At 34.9% G+C, this 21,574-nt stretch overlaps 1 protein-coding gene and 1 pseudogene across 8 annotated transcripts in view; both read right to left on the reverse strand.

Moving 5' to 3' along the window:
• Window positions 1–21,574, reverse strand: part of ST7L (suppression of tumorigenicity 7 like) — a 98,365-nt gene that overhangs the window by 68,566 nt on the left and 8,225 nt on the right. For all 8 annotated transcript variants that reach the window (XM_016223338.2, XM_016223336.2, XM_087827600.1 and 5 more), the window contains exons 5-10: window positions 19,605–19,720; window positions 12,829–12,907; window positions 5,365–5,519; window positions 3,689–3,786; window positions 3,314–3,428; window positions 546–618 (exon numbers count right to left, since the gene is read on the reverse strand). In XM_016223338.2, the coding sequence (XP_016078824.1) occupies window positions 546–618; window positions 3,314–3,428; window positions 3,689–3,786; window positions 5,365–5,519; window positions 12,829–12,907; window positions 19,605–19,720 (636 nt within the window). The remainder of the gene's footprint in view (window positions 1–545; window positions 619–3,313; window positions 3,429–3,688; window positions 3,787–5,364; window positions 5,520–12,828; window positions 12,908–19,604; window positions 19,721–21,574) is intronic.
• LOC107545292 (high mobility group protein B1 pseudogene) lies at window positions 13,076–15,033 on the reverse strand (annotated as a pseudogene).

A 21,574-nucleotide genomic window follows, 5' to 3' on the forward strand; every position in this document is an offset into this window, starting at 1 on the left:
AAGGTGAAAGAACATGGCACATTTTGGTTGGTTTCTGAATATCTTATCTGTGGAATAAAGTCAAATTCGTTAAAGGCAGCCACAAATACAAGGAACACAGAATAATTCAGAATTATAATCTCGGGACAGATAACATGGAACTTTTTCCCCCTACCACACGTTATCACTAATAGCCTAGCCACTATGTACTGTATGTACTTTCTGTCTGGCATTGTTTTAGGCACTTAGCACTATAATCCTCATAGACCCATCCTACAGTATTATTATTCTTATTTTACACATGAGGAAAACTCAAACTGATTAACTTGCCCAAAAATCCACACCTGGTATGTGGTAGACTTCAATTTGAGCCCAGGTTTACTTTAGCTCTAAAAACCTTGCTCTTTCCACTATACATAGTAAGAAGCCTCAGAGCCCCGTATGGTCAAGGTTTATTCCGAAAGAAGTAAGAAGGAAAACAAGCCTTGGTTAAAGTCAGTGGATGGAAAGCATAATACTGAGTTCAGCAGTCTTTCTAAATTGTTGTAGTTCCCATAACTACTTACTTATCTGAAACAGTCCTTGTCTTCAACAGCGCTGCTGTATAACAGATTGCTGCTGACTTTGGAAGGCTTATATCTGTAATAATAATTTTCAATTTAGGAAAGAATTGCAAAAAAATATCTAAAGACAAGTTTTAAATAAAAATAATTCATAGGACAAATTCAACAGATATAATATAGTACTAGAAGCACGTGGAACGTAGTCAGAAGACCTGAGTTTGAATATTGATTCTACTATTTACTAGCTATGCATCCTTGAACAATCTAATCAAAAAATGGGCAAAGGGCATGAACAGACATTTCTCCAAAGAGGATATACAAATGGTCAACAAACACAGGAAAAGATGCCCAGCATCACTAATAATCAGCAAAATGCAAATCAAAACTACAATGAGATATCACTTCACACCTGTCAGAATGGCTATTATCAAAAAGACAACAAAGAATACATGTTGGAGAGAAGGTAGAAAAAAAGAAACCTTTGTGCACTATTGGTGGGATTGTAATCTGGTGAGTGGGAAAGGTGAGGGGATTAACAAGTACAAACTGCCAGTTATAAAATTAGTTATGGAGATGTAAAGTAGAGCATAGAAAATATAGTCAATAATGTTGTAATAACTACATATGGGGCTGGATGGGTACTAGACTTATCATGCTGATTACTTCATATGGTATATAAATGCCTAATTAATATGTTATACATCTGAACTTAATTTAACATTGTGTGTCAACCAGGCCGGGTGTGGCTCGGCGGCTGAACATCCACCTATGATCTAGGACATTGCAGTTCGATTCCCAGTCAGGGCACATGCCTGGGTTTCGAGTTCGATCCCCAGTAGGGGATATGCAGGAGGCAGCCAATCAATGACTCTAATCATTGATGTTTCTATCTCTTTCCCTCTCCCTTCCTCTATCTGAAGTCAATAAAGATATATTTAAATATATATATATAGTGTGTCAACTATAATTCAAAAATAAATGGAAAAAAAATGCCCAAAATAATGTTATTAGGAGAGTAAGGCCACAGAATTCCCTTGAATTTTTAGATTCTAAAGTTATACCAGTAAATGGAGAACTAAAGAAGTAAATTGCTTTTAACTTCAGAATTCTAGAATGGTAAAAACTGGGGACTCATAAAAATAACTGAAAACACAGAAGCATATCTAAGTTGTTAGTTTTATTTTAGTTTTAATGAAACAGGCTCTATCTGCTGTTGTACATTTGGTTCCTAAGCTTGTTCATCGTAAGTATCATAAGCAGGCCATGCATCTGATAAGTTACAGATGGAAAAGATTTCTCATAAATTTCTCCAATGAGCCCACACTATTTTGAAGCGCTTCCTAAGAATTCCAGATGTTTAAAAGAAATAAACTTCTCTTTCCAAGTGTAACACATTTTAAACCTGCCAAGTCATGGGGATTCCCAAGCTAATGGGTAGGAATTTACAAATGGACAAATGTTAATGAATGATTGATATGTTCTCTTAGAGTGAAAGATATGATCAAAAACATTATGCTAGTTCGGATGTGTTCAGTTTGGGTTTAAAAGCTGATACCTCATTCAGAATGAGGAGAAAGGCTATGCTCCATAAAAATTCTCCCAACTCCATTTGTGTTAAATTTGCACTGCTACAGTATAATAATAAAAATAGCCAATATATTGACTTCTTACTATTGGAAGACTAGTAAACAAATAAATGGAATCCCTGGATTTAAGTTCGGGCTTGCCACTTACTAGCTGGGAGACCTTACCCAATTATTTAAACTTTTTCAACTCCAGTTTCCTTATTTACTAGCTAGAGATAGTGAAAATACTTGTCCTACAACCTCACAAGATTATTATAAATATCAGATGAGATAAAATATACTTTGTAACTAAAAAGCATTGTAAAAATGTCATTCTTAATTGCTCCTACACATACTACTAAGCACCTTCTGTTAGCCTTCCCTGACAATCCAAAACAAATGAGGTACCATCCTATGTGCAGAGCACCCCATACTTTTCCAGTTATCTCACCTAACACTCCATGCTTCAATATAACTACTATTCATTTGTCTGTTGCACTAAACTGCAAATCCTAAGAGAGCTAAGTCCAATCTCTTTGCTCACCACTTTATGCCAAGTGCCTCACTCATATCAGGTGCTCAGTAAACAAATAAATCTTGACAGAAGAAAAGTTCCTCCTTACAGGTTTTTGCTTCCAAAATTCCTGCTAAAGAAGATTCTTTAAAAAAAAATTATTAAATTTATTGGAGTGACACTGGTTAATAAAATTATATAGGTTTAAAATGTACAATTCTATAACACACCACTGATATAGTGCATTGTGTGTTTACCACCCAAAGTCAAGTCTCCTTCCATCACCATACAGCTGCCATCCTCTACCCCTTACTGCCTCCCCCAACACCCTTTCCCTCTGGTAACCACCACACTGTTGTCTTGTGTCTACAAGTTTTTGTTTGTTCGTCTCGTTTGTCCATCTGTGGCTTTTAGTTTTATAGCCCACATATGAGTAAAATCATATGGTTCTTGACTTTTTCCGTCTGACTTATTTTGCTGACAGGTAGGTGTGAGGTGGTATCTCATTGTGGTTTTAATTTGCATTCCTTAGAAGGTACTTAATAGCAACTTGTACCCATGAATTCTAAATCCTGACTGGTAAGAATGATAAGAGAAAGTCACAGAAATACTAGAATAGGATCACATTTATGATTACATAATTTTTAAAAAATACTTTAACCATGCTATCAACTAAGACAAATATCACTCACCATCATATTTTGCTAGGACTGCCTGAACATCTGCATAGGCCTGTAATTCTAAAAGTGATTCTAGGAGGTTTTCATGGATGTTCCACATGGTAAGAGGAGGAAATTCTTTCATCAACTGCACAGTAAAAGGAAAAGAAGGTTAAAATTATAGCAAAGGAACTCAACAGGCTGAGTCAGATTCACCGAAGGAGAAATTCTTTTGTTTCTTAACAAAACTGTAGAGACTCAACCCTTAAGTAATGTATGCATATTAAATAAGTATCTTTTCATAAAAACTACCAAGTATAAAACAGTGATTCTACATTAAAATAATCAGCAATTCAAACCACATTTTTAGTTTCTGAATACAAAGGTCCGGTCATCAAATTCACTTACGTCTCTCATTATCTTTACTGCTTCTCTTATTCTTCCTAATTTCCTTGCACACATTGCCAATCTTCTTTTAATATATGCCAGTACATTGGTATCTCTCTCTATTAAAAAAAAAAATGACACTGCTATCATTTTTGTATTATGATTTACTATTTCATTAGCATATCCATTAATTTATTTGCTTAATCTGGAAGGTTCAATTAAAATTAAATAGTGTCAGAATGGAAGAATATTAATGATTGTTGTATTTGGGTGATGAACATTAAATGGGGGTTCATTATATTGCTCTATTTGTGTATATGTTTGAAGTTTTTTAATATTAAAAGCTTAATATATATATGCATATACATATATATATAGAATTACTTTTACCTCTAACAATAAGTAATCTGAGAACAGTATATATAAAGTAATCGGTATATACTTGACAAATGCATTTGAATATTAACATAAAAGAAATACATACATTAATTGGAGAAGTAATATTAACCTATTATATTCTAAGTTTCTGCATAAACAATCTATTATTTTAATAGTCTCTATTGTTTTAACTGACAAAAGATTTTCAAAACAAAATTTCCATGGCTACTGCAAACTTTTACTCAATAGCTAGTAACTAAGAAACTATAAAACTACTTCTAGAAAGAGCTAACATATTTCTGTAACTATCTCATAACCGTATTTGAGATTATACAAGGACAAATGGCATAACTTTTTCACAGATGCAGTTTCATTAGTTCCAGACTGCAAAATTATATATTCCCATAGTCGTGTGTTATAACAACAAGTATTAATGAAACATACTTTAGTTAGAGAGAAAACATTACCCAAATTTTAATTTCCACAAATAAAAGATTTAGAACTTAACCACTAGCAGATAATGTATTATGTAAACATATTTCGATTTACCTTTATCTATCTGCCCAAAATCATGACACTAAAACTCCCTGGCCACAAAAGAAACGCAGGAAGCAACAGTACTACAGATTCTAACATCTTTGGTAAAAGTATCTCAGTCATAACTGGGAGAGCATCTCTGTAAGTGGGAAGAAAGGACCGCAGTTGCTATGGCCCACATGATCTCAAACACACCAGGGAAAAACCAGCCAAAGAAAGAAGCCATGCCAAGTAAGGCTGGCTTTCATGCTGAAGGGGCCGCTCCCTGGCACTACATGGAGATACACACAGTCTAAAGAGCAAACCACCTGCCCGGCCGGGCGTGGCTCAGTGGCTGAGCGTCGACCTAGGATCCAGGCGATCGGGGTTCGATTCCCAGTCAGGGCACATGCCCGGGCTGTGGGCTCGAAGAGTGACTCTCTCGTCATTGATGTTTCTCTCTCTCTCTCTCCCTCTCCTTTCCTGTCTCTGAAATCAATAAAGATATATTAAAAAAAAAAAAAAAAAAAAGAGCAAACCACCTGATGTCCTTCTACTATCTCTTGGGGTAAAGGTGAGGATAAAGGTAACAGCAGCTTATCATTACTAGAAGGCTCTTGTGGTTCTTTCTGAGTTGTGCTTCTCCAATGACCAGCCCAATTCTCATGTGAAATAAATTAGCTACTAAGAAAAGTAGCTAACCTCTAAGTATTAAGTTTATTATTGTTGTTTCGTGTTTTAAATATCAAAGAGCCAATTGCAGGAACTAAAAGATAGGGAAAAATTAGTTCAGATTTGCTTACTCAGTTGGGCTTCATGCTGAGGACTTTGGTGCTGACACTGCTGTGACCGCCTATAAATCGTTTCTCCTGCCTTGAGTGCCTGTTTAAATAACTTTTCAACGTCTACAATAGTTGTTGCTTCTTCCTCAGCCAGGAGAATATATGCAGAGGCACAGCTATGAAGCAAGCAAGACAATTTTAGGTAAACCAGTAAAGCAAGCATATTCTCTTGGCTATGTCCCTTTATTCCACGTCATATTCCCCACCTTTCCCTACACTTGCCACCTCTTGAAGAATACAAACAACTTCAATAAATATTTTAATTTAAGAGGGGCATATGGTACATTCTTTATGTCTTGGTTCCACAATTTTTCTCCTTTCCTATCTTTCTTTTCCTCTCTCTATTTTTCATCTTTTTTACTTCTATATCCATTCTCTGATCCTTTTTCCCACATTTTCCTTTTTCGGAAGAGAGGAGAAAAGAAGATATATAAAGAAATAGCTGAACATTCAAGGGACTATGCACTCTAGTGGTCATGCCTGCTCTTAGTCACTATATACTTTTAAATATCTGTATAATGGATAATGGAAGTATAGAAGAGGGTCACAATTGAGAAGAAAGTCCCATGGCCAACTAGGCACCTTTACCATCTGACTCAGAAACATATTCCAGGACAAGGCCTCTTTCCCTACACTGGGTACTGCCCCATCCTCTCCTGGACTTACCCACAATAGTACTGCAACAAAACTTCCCTTGATTTGCAGTCTAATCTTTCCTCCTACACTCCTACTCTCGCTTGTCACACCCATGCTGACTCCAAATTTCCTTTTCTTCACCCCACTAAAACACAGATTTCTCTTTATATCCTTTAAGTCAAAAGCTGGCTAGTAAGATAAATTAGCTTGTTTGGGAGTAAAAAAACAAGAGAAACAGAAAGTTTCCTTCTAGTCCCAGAAATAACTAGTTTGTATCTCTTCTGGAGACAATGTCCTAGTTCTGATGATCTAAACCTAGATTGTCCAGTATTGTAGTCATTGGTCACATGTAGGTATTGAGCACTTGAAATGTGTCTAGTCCCAGCTGAGATACACAACAGTCAGCGTATGGTCAGTGTAAAACACACACTGAATTTTGAAGACTTAAAAGAATATAAAATACTTCATTAACAGTTTCTTTTTAATGTTGAATATGTGTTAAAATATGCTAATATTTTAAATATAGCTAAATAAAAAATATTCAAATTAATTGCACCTATTTCTTCTTACATTTTAAACGTGGCTATCAGGAAAATTTAATGTTACATATATGGTTTGCATTACAACAGGGGAGAAATTATTGGTAAAAGTACAAGGTGGGCATGGGGAAAAAAAGTGATGGCAAGATAGCAATAAAAAAATTGGGGAGAAGTCCTAGCCAGTGTGGCTCAGTTGGCTGAGCATCGTACCATGCACCAAGAGGTATTGGGTTCGGTTCCTGGTCAAGACACATGCCTGGGTTTCAGCTTGATCCCCAGTAGGGGGCCGTGCAGGAGGCAGCCGATCAGTGTTCTCTCTCTCATTGATGTTTCTCTCTCCTTCTCTCTTCTTCCCTCCTTAAAATCAATGAAAACATATTTTTTAAAAAAGTTTTATAACTAGGGACAAGATGGCTCTTTCAGATGTAAAAAATGCAAATCATACCATTTCAGCATCCTTTAACTGGTACCCTAATTTGAAGTATATAATAATTTCACTAATCAACAGAGATTTCTTCATTACATTATACTGGATTAAATTAATCTGTCTAGCCTTATGATTTAATTACTATAGCTTCACAGTAAGTTTTGAAATCAGGAAGTGAGTCTTCTCTGGTCTTCTTTTACAAGACTATTGTTTTGGCTATTTGAGTTCTCTTGCAATTCTATATAAATTTTACAATCAGTTCGTCCTTTCTGCAAAAAATAGTAATTGAAATTTTGATAAGAATTGCATTGAACTTGTAGGTCAACTTGAGGAGTACTGCCATCTTAATAATATTAAGTCTTCCAATCCATGAACATGGGATGTCTTTCCATTTATTTAGGTCTTCTTTAGCTTCTTCCAACAATACTTTGTCGTTTTCAGTTTTCAGTGTGCAAGTCTTGCATCTCCTTGGTTAAAGTTATTCTTAAGTATTTTAATATTTTTTATGCTATTGTAAATGGAATTGTCTTAATTTCCTTTTCAGATAGTTCATTGCTAGTGTATAGAAATGCAATTTATTTTTGTACGTAGATCTTGTCTCCTACAACTTTGCTAAACTCATTTATTAGTTCTGATAGGCGTGTGTGTGTATGTATTAAGATTTTCTGCATGTAAGATTATGTCATCTGTGAATAGAGATAGTTTTACTTCTTTCCCAATTTGGAGGCCATTTTTCCCCTTCTTTTTTCCTAATTGCACTGTCTCTCACCTGCAGTGTAATGTTAAGAAGGAGTAGCAAGAGCAGACATCCTTATTCTTGATCTTACAGGGGAAGCTTTCAGACTTTTATCATTAAAAATGCAGTTAGCTGTGGGTTTTCCACAGATGTCCTTTATCAGTTTGAAGAAATTTCCTTCCATCCTTTGTTTTCTTTTAGTTTTTATCATCAAATGGTCTTGGTTTTTTCCCAAAGATTTTTTCTGCTTCAATAGATGATAGTGTGGTTTTTGTCCTTTGTTCTATTCATGTGGTGGCAAACATTGACTGATTTTTCATATGTTAAACCATCCTTGCTTTCCTGAAATAAGTCCCACTTGGCCATGGTATATAATCTTTTTAATATGCTGCTAGAGTTGGTGTGCTAGCATTTTGTTGAGGATTTTTGCATCTATATTCGTAACAAACATTAGTCTGTAGTTTCTGTTTCTTGTGATGTCTTTGTCTGATTTTGGGATAAGGGTAATACTGGCCTCATAGAATGATTTAGGGATTTCACTTATACATGGAAACTAAAAAACAAAATAAACGAACAAGCAGAACAGAAACAGACTCATAGATACAGAGAACATTTTAACAGATGCCAGGTGGGAGGAGGGCTGGGTGATGGGTGGAAAAGATGAAGACATTAAGAAACACAAATTGGTAATTACAGGACAGACATGAGAATGTAAAGTACAGCATAGGGATTATAGTCAATAACACTGTAATAACTATATATGCTGTCAAATGGGTACTAGATTTATCAGGGTGATTATTTTGTAAATTATATAAATGTCTAATCACAGGGTAGCACACGTGAAACTAATATATTGTATGTCAACTATAACTTAAAAATAAAAATATTTTTTTAAAAGGAATGAGTTCGGAAGAGTTATGCCCTCTTCTGTTTCTTTGAAGAGTTTGAGAAGGACTGGTATTAATTCTCTAAGTGCTTGGTAGAATTCACTAGTGAAGTAATCTAGTCCTGGGCTTTGTTTGTTTGAAAGTTTTAAAATTACTCATTCAATGTCTTCACTTGTTATAGGTCTATTCATATTTCCTATTCCTTCTTGAGTCAGTATTGGTAATTGGTACATTTCTAGGAATTTGTCCATTTCACCCAAGTTATCTCATTTGTTGGCATACAACTGTTCATAGCATTTTCTTATAAGCTCTTAAATTTCTGTAAGGTCAGTAGTAATGTCCCCAATTTCATTCTTGTTTTTAGTATTCTGTCTTTTCTTTTTTTTAATTGGTCAGTCTAGCAAAAAGTTTGTCAATTTTGTTGATCTTTTAAAAAACCAACCTTTGGTTTCATTGATTCCTCTATTGTTTTTCTACTCTCTTCTTTATCTCACTCTAATCTTTATTACTTCCTTCCTTTTGCTTGGAATTTAATTGGCTCTTCCTTTTCTATTTCCTTAAGGTATGAAGTTAAATCATTGATTTGAGATCTTTGTTTCTTTATTAAGGTAGGTGTTTACAACTATAAATATTCCTCTGAGCATTGCTTTGGCTGTATCTCATAAGTTCTGGTATGTTTACATTTAAGTAACGAATAATAATAAAACTTGTTTCTGTCATTTTCCTCCTTGTTCTCTACCTATCCTTTCTTTTTTGCCCTCATTGCCTATATTACTGTTTTTTTATGTATTATTTTCTAGTATACCATTTTGATTCCCTTTTTATTTCTTTCACCATACTTTTTAGTTATTTCTTAGTGGTTAATAGTTTAAAATCTAGTTGGAATTAATGCTTAGTTTTAATAGTATATAAAACTTCACTCCTATATAGTTCTTCCCCCACTCTTTTTGTTGTTATGGTCACAAATTACATCTTTATAAACTGTATGTCTATCAACATAGACTTATTATGGTTTCACATAGTTGTCTTTTAAATCATATAGTAAAAAAGAACTGCAAACTTAGGGCCCATTGTCTTTTATATTTGCCTATGTAATTGCTTTTACTGGTGTTCCTTATAGTTTTGTGTGGAGCTGAGGCTGTGTAGTATTCCTTTATTTCAGCCTGAAGGACTCCTTTTAGCATTTCATGTAGGATAGGTCTACTAACAATGAATTCTCTCAGTTTCTGGTGATCTGGGAATGTCTTAATTTCTCCTTCATTTTTGAAGGATAGGTGTATGCTGGATTATAGAATCCTTACTTCACAGTTTCTTTCTTTTTCTCTTTCTTTTTCTCCTTTCTTCTTTCCTCCCTTCCTCCCTCCCTCCCTTCCTTCCTTCCTCCCTCTCTCCCTCCCTCCCTCCCTCCCTGCCAGCTTTCACTGTTATCTACTGCCTTCTGGATTCTATAGCTTCTGATTAGAAATTGCCTGTCAGTCTTATTGATGATCCCTACATGTGATGAGTCACTTCTCTCTTGCTACTTTCAGAAATCTCTCCTTGTCTTTGGCTTTTGAAAGCTTGGCTATATAGTGCCTTACTGTGGATATCTTTGAATATATCATACTTGGGGTTCATTAAGCTTCTTGGATGTGTAGATCCATGTCTTTCATCCTTTGAGGGATCTTTTCAGCCTTTATTTCTTCAAGTATTCTTTCTGCCCCTTTCTCTCTCTCCTCTCTTTATGGGACTCCATTATACAAAGATTGGTATGCTTAATAGTGTATCATAGATTTCTATGGCTCTTTTCATTTTTCTTCATTCCTTTATTTTTGTTTCTCCTCAGACTAAGTAATCTTGATTGATCTAAATCCAGTTTGCTGATTGTTTCTTCTGCCTGCTCAAATGTGTTGCTGAGCCCATACAGGAATTTTTTTATTTTGGTTATACTTTTCAACTCTAGAATTTCTATGCAGTTCCTTTTAGTTGTTTCTACCTCTTTCTACCTATTCCTAATGGTGAGACATAATTCTCCTAGTTTCCTTTAGTTCTTTGTACATGGCTTCCTTTACCTCTTTAAGAATATTTAAAATAGTTGATTTAGCCCTGGCCAGCATGGCTAAGTTGATTGAGCATCATCCTCGTCCACTAGAAGGATGCCAGTTCAATTGCCGGTCAGGACACATACCCAGGTTGCAGGCTGGATCCCCAGTTGAGGTGTGTGTGGAAGGCAACCGATCAATGTTTCTCTCTCACATTGATGTTTCTCTCTTTCTCTCTCTTCTTCTCCCTCCCTCTCTCTAAAATCAATAAAAAAAATTTTTTTTAAATAAAATAGTTGATTTAAAGAGTTTGTCTAGAAAGTATAAAGTCTGGGTTTCCTCAAGGACAATTTCTATTCATTTCTTTTCTTTTCTATGTATGGAGTATATTTTGTTTCTGTGCATATCTTGTAACTTTTTCTTGAAAACTGGGAATTTTTAATATTATAATCAGGAAACTCTAGAAATCAGATTTCTCCCCCTCCCCAAAGTTTGTTGTTGCTGCTTGCTGTAGTTGTTTGTTTAATGACTTTCTGAACTAATTTTGTAAAGTTTGTATTCTCTGTCACGTGTGACAAGTCTCTGCTCCTTTAGCTTAGTAGTAAGCTAGTGATTTAATAGAGATTGCCTTAACCATCTGGAAGCAAAAAAAAACAACCAAGTCTTTGCAGATGGGTTGTATATGTGTGTGTGTGTGTGTGTGTGTGTGTGTGTGTGTGTGTGTGGTGTGTGTGTGTGTGTGTGTGTGTGTGTGTGTGTGTGTTGGGGCACACCTTCAACATTCAGTCAGGCAGTTTACAACTCCGCCTTAGCCTTCACTTTATGTTTGTACAGAACCTGAAAGTTAGACAGACATGAGAGCTTAGGGTCTTCTTAAGCATGTACCTTAGGCATGTGTGTGGCCTTTGAGTTTCCCAGGAATATGTGGGAGCTTTTTAAAACCTTTATTTCCAAAGTATCTCATTCCTCAGCCTTTCCTCCAAAGCTTCCTGATTTGTCTAGCTTGCCCCAAATTTTACCCCTTGCCCTAGGCAGCAGGGACTAATGTATTTGCCTTTAAATGTTTTAACAAATGCCCCTCCCCTCCATGTAGTTGTGTCAGTGCTGGAAGAGTTCCAAATTAACCTAAATAAAGACAAGTCCCTTGAGTTGGTCCTTCAGGGAGCGACCAGACAGGTCCAAATAAACAACCACAATTCTTTGAGAATAAGGTCCATTCTACTTCTTCTGGTAGTAGGCACCTACTTCCAGGATGTAGGCTGTTGTCTTCAAGGCTGCCACTAAGCTAGGAAGTAGGGGATGGGGCCAGTGTAAGTTAAAACATCACAAAGCTCTCTTATATAAATTCAGCTGTTTTTAAAAATTGATTAAGCATTCTCCAGGTTGCTATAAACTTTTGATTAGTTTCCAGAGTTTCAATAAAGTTGATTTACTGCTTTTGGAATTCCCTATACTGTCATTTTTGTTCCGCCTGGGAAGGTCTTCTTAATAAGGATAATATATCTGGGGGGAGAGGGAAGGAGGAGGGATACAGGGGACAATGCTAAGGTCACATTATTCAGGAAGCATACCTTGATTAATCCCAACTGGGGCAATATTTTTACTCTTGGCATTTATTTAGTATTAGATTAATACTTATTGATCTGTCTCATTTAAATATTAAGTTGACTTATGATTTTAAATTTTGTCTTTTCAAAATATAAAGTTAATACAAAGAGCTATAAAAGTAAATGCTGTTAATATGAAAAAAATTAAGTTAGATCTACATTTTACTTATTGTGACTCCCCATCTCATACCTTCTGCCCCATTAGCAACTAAAGTTTGCAGGACTGAATGAATGCTTTCAATGAATGATTTAAATGAAAAACAAAATTAAAACAGGTGGCATAGTATTTTAGTACTGTTTAACTATAAAGTATTATCACCAATTAGATCAGCACTCTCCATTTTAAAAAGTATTTCCAGCATAATTTCTATTCAAAAGCATAGATAAATTTACACTTTCAGAAGCAAAATACGTATGTTGGTGAACACTGCAAAGTTTTTCTCTAGTACACAAAAAGAGAAAGGGAACAGCTTATGACTCCAAGTGTCTCAGGAACAGAAAAAAGGAAACATTAAATCATTTGCCTGGGTTTCCTTCAAAACAAACTTATTTTCCATATATTTCAAACTTACTCATTGTTTAATTCTAAAGCTTGGTAGGCTGCTTTGATTCGAGCTAAAGGATTTCTTTCCCTCCATGCCTTCTGCATAACTGTAGAAAAAATATTTCAAAAAGTAGATGAGATGGTAAACATAAATATTATACAAAACATATGAAGAATGAACTAGGAGAGTAAACAAAGACTTAAATAACATGTTATTAAATGTAAGAAACAAGAAATTGGGGTGCTAGCTCACATTAACCTTATGAGAAACATTAAATTTGGAAGTTTCACATAAAATAAAAATAAATATACTGTGTTTCGTCTATTTAAATAACAACACATACAGTACTTGATCAAATTAATTACATCATTATTATACATGAACATTTACATACCTAAATGCATATTAAAATTGAGTTTGAGTGACATCAGATTATAATCAATATGAAATATTCTAGTTCCTTTATCATTTTGAAAAGGTTCTTTGGAACTACTAGAAATACACAAAACACTTAAAAATAAAGTCTTTGTCTAAAAAATAAAGTCTTTGTCTAATCAATGATTCAATACAGGAAGAATGTTTGAATTTGTATTTTGTATTAAAAGGGGGGGGATTCATTTAGAATATAGAACTTTTATGGAAAATGTCAGTTTCTACAAAAATTCAACAAAAGCCTGAATTAGAATTTCTCTGAAATAACAATATCAGCTATCATTTACAGTACCAAATGAAAATTTCACACTAAGTAAAGTTTCTTAAAAATTAAACAAATAAAGTAGATTCATGAAACTATCTGGCCTATTTCAAGTTTGATAAGAAAAACAGAGAATCTATAAATGTCGTTTTTGGAACAAAACCCACAGCTGTCCAGAAAGAATAATGTGGAAAATGTTTGAGTTTTCCTTTGGAAACAGAGTATTAGTCTTGGCTTAGAAAATTAGACAATATATTCTACTTGTGTAACAAAAATATATTTCTGATTTCAAACATGTCACCAGCTAGCTGACAGCTAATGCTTCCTAAACCTGACAAACTGATGCACATCAGCACCCATCTGATAATAACCAGGTAAAGAATAGCATTTTGCTGAAACATTAAAATATAAAATTCAACATATTAAACTTGCCATTTTTGATGATGGGCTCTCTTTCTGTAGCAACTTTTTTTAAAATTTTTTAATTTTTTAATTTAAGAAATTGTATTTATTTAGAAGCATTCAGAATGTCCACAAAACAGCTGCTTTTTTTTTTCTTTCCAATTATAGAGTGGTATTCAGTTAATGGAACAACAATTATTTTGTATAAGCTGCATCAGAGGCAACTAAAGATGAAAAAACTACCGACCCCCATATAAAACTAATTTGTGCTGTGCGCCAAGAGCCTGCTTTAAATTTCCAGGCCAATTTACAACCTCCATACTGTACCAGGCAAAGTTAGCGGCTACTGAAAATACCGCCAGGAAAAGGCACAAAGACACATGCAGTAATGTGCTAACTATATAAAAAAAGACACTGTATAGTTTCAAAACAATCTTACACAGACTTCCATTTCAATTTTTTTCTTTAAAAAGAGAGAGTTGTATACAGGGGGGTTAAATGTTTTATAGACAAGAAAAAAACTGCACTAGAACCAACTTGTTCCTCCTCCTCTTCGTCTTCATCTTCCTCCTCCTCATCTTCGTTGTCTTCTTTTTCTTGCTTTTTCCAGCCTTAATGACTCCTTTTTGCCGCATCAGGCTCTCCTTTAGCTCAGTAGGCAGCAGTATCTTCTCCGTATTTGTCCTTCAGCCTAGCAGCCTTTTCTTCATAAGGCTGCCTGTCGCCTGCAGTGTGTGGCTCCACATCTCTTCCAGCTTCTTTGCAGCATCACCAATGGGTAGTCTGATGCTCTCCTTTGATTTTTGGGTGATACTCAGAACAAAACAAGAAAAGGGCCAAAGGAGGCCTCTTGGGTGCACTGGGATCCTTGAATTTCCTTTTTGTTTCCCCTTTCTAAGAGATATGTTTTCATTTCTCTTTCATAACGGGCCTTGTCTGCCTTTGCCATGTCTTCAAATTTTCCTTTCTCTTTAGCAGACACGGTCTTCCACCTCCCTGAGCAGTTCTTAGAAAACTCTGAGAAGCTGACTGAAGCACGTGGGTGCTTCTTCTTGTGCTCTTCTCGGCAAACTTTGCACAAAGAAAGCATATGATGACATTTTGCCTCTCAGCTTCTTAGGATCTCCTTTGCTCATTTTATATAAAATTTTTAAAATCAATTTTAGAGAGAGGGAGAGAGAAAGAGAAAGAAAGAGAGAGAGGGAGGGAGAGAGAGAGAGAGAGAGAAACATCGATGTGAGAGAGAAACATCAATTGGCTGCCTCCCGCACACACCCCGACTGGGGATCGAACCCCCAACCTGGGTATGTGCCCTGACCGGGAATAAAACCCACCACATTTTGGTGTTTGGGACAATGCTCCAACCAACTAAGTCACACTGGCCAGGGCTTGCCCATGTTTAATTACTTTTTCTCAGCAAGCACACAGTCACCCATTCAGCTTACATTTGCCCCGGTGCTGTCTCTATGGAGCTCAATGTACTACAATGGCTCTCTTTACCAACATTTTAAATGGTTTGATATTCTAGTATATTATGTATATATCATAGTTTATTTAACCAATTCTCTTTTCATGGACAATTAAGTTACATCCAATTTTTTTTCTATATAGAAATATTGTCATAACCACCTTTCAATATCTATCTTCGTATACCTGACCAAGAAGTGGAATGGTTGGCTAAAATGTATGCATCTTTTAAAAGATTTTGAATATATACTCCATAACTCCTCTCAATAAAATTGCATTAATTCACATTATTTCAGGCACTGTAGGAGAGTGACTATTTCCCTGCTTCCTCTCCAACACTAAATGATATCAGTCTTTGTTAATACATGGAAACAATCTCATTTGCATTTACATGCCTTTTTTTACATGACCTTACATGTAAGGTCATCGAATCCACCTTTAGGCATTTTTTCTTATTTGTTTTAAACTGCGCTATCCAGCCTTTCAACATTATTCTTCAAGCCAATGCAGTTCTAAGTCAAAGGGGAAATCAAGTAAAGGAAGAAAAGTACATATTTCCTTCTAAAAAAAGTTTAGGAATAATTTAAAGCAAAATGCTGATTTTGTATCCAACTACCCTCTTTAAGAGCTCTTGATATGCTTAAAAAATAATACAAGTGGTTAGCAATTCAATCAAAATTCTTTATTTTTTAAGTTAATAATATTCTAACATACTAACAAGCAGAAAAGACACTAGCATTTATCCCAAGATCAGGGGTCACAAATATAAATGCCTACAAGGACCAGCAGAAAACATAAATGAATAAACTAAAAATACGTGCACCGTCTAAAGGAGAGAATCGTAGCTCATTAATCGTAACTGATTAATGCCACGTGGAGATGCAGGTCCAAGTCTGCCATATTTTCCAAATTTCTAAAGGTGTAAATCTGAATTTTAATGTTAAGTCTCCTGATTTTTAAATGTTGGGGGAAAAATACCATGAAAACAAATTATCCAAAAACACTGCGGGCTGCCCCTGAGGACACATTTGTTCTGTTTCAGATAAATCCATAGGAGAACACAATCTGCTACTGTAATTCCTGATGACAACAGTCAAGAGGAATCAGTCACGTCACACATACATACACATGTCGGAAAAGGTCAACAGAGAGCCAACTGTCATTTCTGGAACAGCATTCACAGATAAAGTCTGTCCTTGAGTTGGGCCTTTAGCTGGGACTATGTACCTCTAGAAGTATGTGAAACTTTGCAAGGACAAAATGGGATGCATGGTTTTAAGGGAATCAATTTCTAAAGTCTTAACTTTAACTCTTTCCTACACTGATCTACCGGAAGAACATTCCTCTGGTTGGTCCACACATCATGCAGGTTTTCCATGCCTACCCAACATCCGCTTCTCCACTCCCCAAAAGATTAGTTCCTTTCTTCTACTTTACAAAAGGAAAGCTTACTTCTCACCCATCCTGAATCTGTCCAAGTTGCATTACTCTACAGTGTAAAAATCTCCAGGTGCCAAAGGGACAATTCAAAGGTCAGGTTTGGGGGAAGCCATTCCTAATCAAGGAAACTCTAATAGGAATTCCACTTTTATTTCTTTCAAGAGTGAAGCTCATCATTAGAATTAAAGTATACTGGCCCTTGGATGCACTGAATTCAAGTAGAGTGGGGAGGGAAGTGATCATTTTTAGCAGTTCCATTTATCAGCATCCCTTTCCCCGTACTATAAGAGAATACACTGTTCATATAGGAAAGTCCCCTCTTGGCAAGGAATAAAGGCAGTAGAATCTTATTTTGGCCAAGAGATAAGCTCTAGGCAAAGCTACAAGACTCTATCTTTCTTATAACCTGAATTCAGAAGAGAGATGGCTGTCATGGGTTCCATGGTAATATGTTTATTTGAACTGAAAAATGAAATCAGAAAGTAAGTCTAATTTGGTTATAGAGAACTTAGCCAGCCAATTAGGTTCCATGGAGGACATTTTCTAAAGTTGAAAGAGCCAAATATGGAGCTGTAAGGATTTGACAAAAATAAAATGAAAGCATACACAATACCATTTAGGACATTATGGTAAAAGGAAATTAAAAAATGTTTAAATTTATACCAAAAAAATATACTGTGGAAAAGTACATACATGTGATAAAAGACTTTTAAGCATAAAATAATTAAAATCATATGAAGTATGGGATGGATATGAATTCCAGAACAAAAAGGACTTATATAAAACTTACTACTGTTAAAGAGTATTCAGTTCATGTGTTTTTCAATGGATAATGGTGCATATCAAGTCATTACATTCCTTGAAATAGGGTATTCTAGCTTTATTCTTGAATGTCTATATTTATAATGTCAAAAACAACATTCCTTGCAATCATTTAACTTATGATATAAACTTAAAAATGTGTGAAGGGAGCCCTGGCCAGGTGGCCCAGTTGGTTGGAGTATTGTCTCGTACACCAAAAGGTTGCAGGTTTGATTCTCAGTCAGGGCACATACCTAGGTTTTGGGTTCGATTCCATATCCTACAGGAGGCAACTGATCACCATCAATGTTCCTCTCTCTGTCTCTCTCTCTCTCTCCCCCCTACTCTCTCTCTCCTTCCCTCTCTCTAAAAACATATCCTTGGGTGAAGATTTTTTAAAAAGTGTGAAGGAATACCAAAATGTTTTAAGACTACAGCTTTAGTGGATAGCCGTCGCTGCTATCTGAAAAGTTCCCAATATCTGCAACTCTGCCTGTGAGGAGGTGAAGCCTTACTTTCCAGAGTCACCTCAGTCCTTAAAGTTAACATACAAAATGACTTTCCACTGCTGTTATTTCCCCAACACCTACACTTTTGGAATTAATGTAAACATTAAGCATATAAACATAAAGCTTTTTCTCCTATTTATAATAAAGCCATTTAATTGTAACCATATCAAACATCCTTGGGCTTCCTGCAACCACTCATCCTTACTATATTTAATCCAGCAAAGAGATATCACAAAGAACTTACTTCAATGCTGGAAAACTGGCTATTTTTCAGACCCTTATTATTGGTGATCATCTTCTGCCTGTCGATGTGGTAATAGTGGCAACGTGGCAGTAGGATAGTGGTTAAGAGCCAGACTTGAGTTTGAAACCCAGCTTTATCATTTAATAGCTAGATGACTTAGGCATGTTATTTGATTCCCCTTTGCCTCTGTTTCTTTATTTTTTAAATGAGGCTAATAATAGTACCTACTTCATAAAGTGATTGGGAAGATTAAATTAGTACATTTATATAAACTGCTTAAACAGTGCTTGGTGCAAAGTAAGTGCTTTACAAGTGTTAACTCTTATTAGTGAAATTGCTGAAGTCATTTGTGACACCAACACCACTCGTTCACGCATACTTTCATCAGAGAATAAATATTAGTATCTACAGTATGCCAGGCACTGTGCTAAGCCATAGGGATTCAAAGATGATGAGAATATAGTACCCGCTTTCCAAAGTTTCACATCCTATTAGGAAAGACGAACATGAAGGCAACACAGTAACATTAACAAATAAATGTTTGTGGTTGAAAACTGTTTCACTGAGGTTTGGGCTAAGGACTGGAGAACTGCAGAGAAGAAAGGAGATCTCAGAGAAGGCTTTCTAGAGAATGTGACTTTTAATTTGGATCCTGAAGGATAGAAGCAGAAGGACAGATAAGGAGGGAGAGGGCATTCAAAGTGAAGGCTAGGTGTGATCAAGATACCTGTCTTGAAGCCGTACATTTGAGTCTCAATATTCTTTCTACGGAGAAGAGCTTGGAGCATTACACAGGCATGTCTGCGATCTTCCACCACTTTACATGATCTCTAACTTATGACTGAAATAAAATTATGGCCCATTTTTCTCTACATTCCATGCCCCAATGTTTACACTTTGTCTTACTCTTTTCTTTTATGTATAATTGCAGGTATTAATTTTCCAGACCAAAACTGGGTACATTTTCCTATGCACAAGTAGTTGCTGTACTGGATCTGAAAGATTTTTTAAAGTAATAACAGAAGCAATATTTTAATAAAATACTTTAAATTCTTTATAAAAAGGAAAGGTAGTGTAATAGCCTAGTTTACAATCATAATTAGTTTCAATTTAATCTGGGTTTCTTATCAATAATGCAAACAACTCCAACCCAAATAACTTTGTATATTACAATAAATAACTATAGAGAGCTTTAAAAATAATTTTCATAACCACTGTTTATCCCACGAACAGAGATGACACATACCTGTGTCTGAAGGACGTAAAAAGTCCGTGTCGCAGGTGAAAAAGGTCTGATGGTCCTGAGCTGACAAATTCATGTCATGGTATGTAAGTGGTTCTTTACCAGTCACCCAAGTAAATCTTTACCAAAACACAAGAAAATATGTAAATCGTACATGAGAGAGCAACAATTTGCTATAACAGACCCTATTTAAAATTCAAATATATACTGCTAAAAATTCTATTTCTGGATGTTGTAAAAGCTTATTATAATCAGCAAAACAAAAAAGATAACCTATACAAACTACTTAGAGTATAATAAAACATCAAAATCTAAGAGGGAAAAGGGTAGATTATTCAACAAACACTGCTTCAAAATTGGGATTTGAAGGGATAAAACAATTTGGCTTAGATATATGCCTTGTTAAATATACTTCAATAAATTTCTAGTGAGTTAGAATTAAGTATTAAAAGTAAAACTACAAAGAAAGAAGAAAACACAGGTGGATTTTTACTAGATGTCAAGATGGTAAAGGCCTAAAGCATAAAAGCAAAGAGGAACTTTTTTCAGATGTTACCTAGAAATTTAAACTTTCCTATCTCCCTGAGACCTACAATTAATAATAGAAAGTTAACAGATTGGCTAATAAATAAATTTTTAAATGAGTAACCTCATTAGTAATTAACAAATAGCAAATTAAAATAAATAATTTTTACTTCCACCTATCAAATTGGCAAATATGTATATATTGTCAGGTGGGATACTGCTGGTATAAATGTAAATTGGCATTTACATTTCTGGTTCCAGAAATCAATTAGGTAATATCTATCAAAAGTCTTCAAAATAGTCACACCTAGCTAGAGGATGGGTATAGAATATTATATTATACCATCCTCTCTACTTTTGTTTATTTTTCAAATTTTCCATAATAAAAAAAAAAGATTAAAGGGAAGGGAGAAAAACTGTTCACACCCCTTGATTCAGTAATCCCAGTGCTACAAATCAACCCTAAGGAAATAATCATATAGTGGCTAAATATTTATATATAAAGATATCCCTCTAGTGTAAATGTCAACAGTGAAATATAATCTGTGACCCAGATAAGGGAGCAATAGATAAGGTATGGTAAATATAACCACAAAAAATCATGTTTTTGAAGAAATTCATGTTTTGAAGAAATTCTGTGGGAAATTCACAAATTTTGATGTTCAAGTTTTATTTCTATATATGGATAGAGAAGAGCAGCTGATGGAAATAGTAACAGCAGTTATTACTTAGTGGTAAGAAGGGGAGATTTTTACTTTCTTTTTCATATGTCACTTTATTTTCCCATTTTCTACAATATGAATATACAGACATTTGATAATCTGAAATAAAGCGCTTCAAAAGCACATTTAAGTATTATTTATATAAGTGGTTAAAGACATTAAGTTATTTAATAGTATGAGTTGCCTTGTAATTTAAAGTTTTTAGCTATTTTGGGAGAAATTATCATAAAGAAAAAGAAAATCCTTATTCACTTAACAGTTTTGCTAAAAACCATAAAAATTATTTATTAATAATCTACATTATTCCAAAATGATTTAAAGCAGTTAAAAATATAACGTACAATATCAATACATAAATTGGAAGTAAATTAAAAAGACTCAGTAAGTAAAAACAAAGACTGGGCCATAAAATGGAGTCTGGAATGAGGCTAACATATGAAACACATACATATGAAATGGCTACAACATGACTTTAATTTTTCTAGAACCACACAATTATCATTGCAATTTAGACTTTTACATTATTAAGACAAACTAATAATTTAAAAGAGGTATAAGTGTTCCTGATACTAAGATAAGAAATTTCTCTTTAAAACCTTCATGAAGTAGACACTGTATAATATAACAAGGAATAGCCTAAAATCTTTTTAATAAACACAGTGAGAAGTTCAAGGACCTGAGTCTTGCATAATCCCTTAATATAGGCTAATGGCACTTTTCATAAAA

Source organism: Miniopterus natalensis, chromosome 19 (assembly GCF_054644295.1).
Source record: "Miniopterus natalensis isolate mMinNat1 chromosome 19, mMinNat1.hap1, whole genome shotgun sequence".
Taxonomy (NCBI): domain Eukaryota; kingdom Metazoa; phylum Chordata; class Mammalia; order Chiroptera; family Miniopteridae; genus Miniopterus; species Miniopterus natalensis.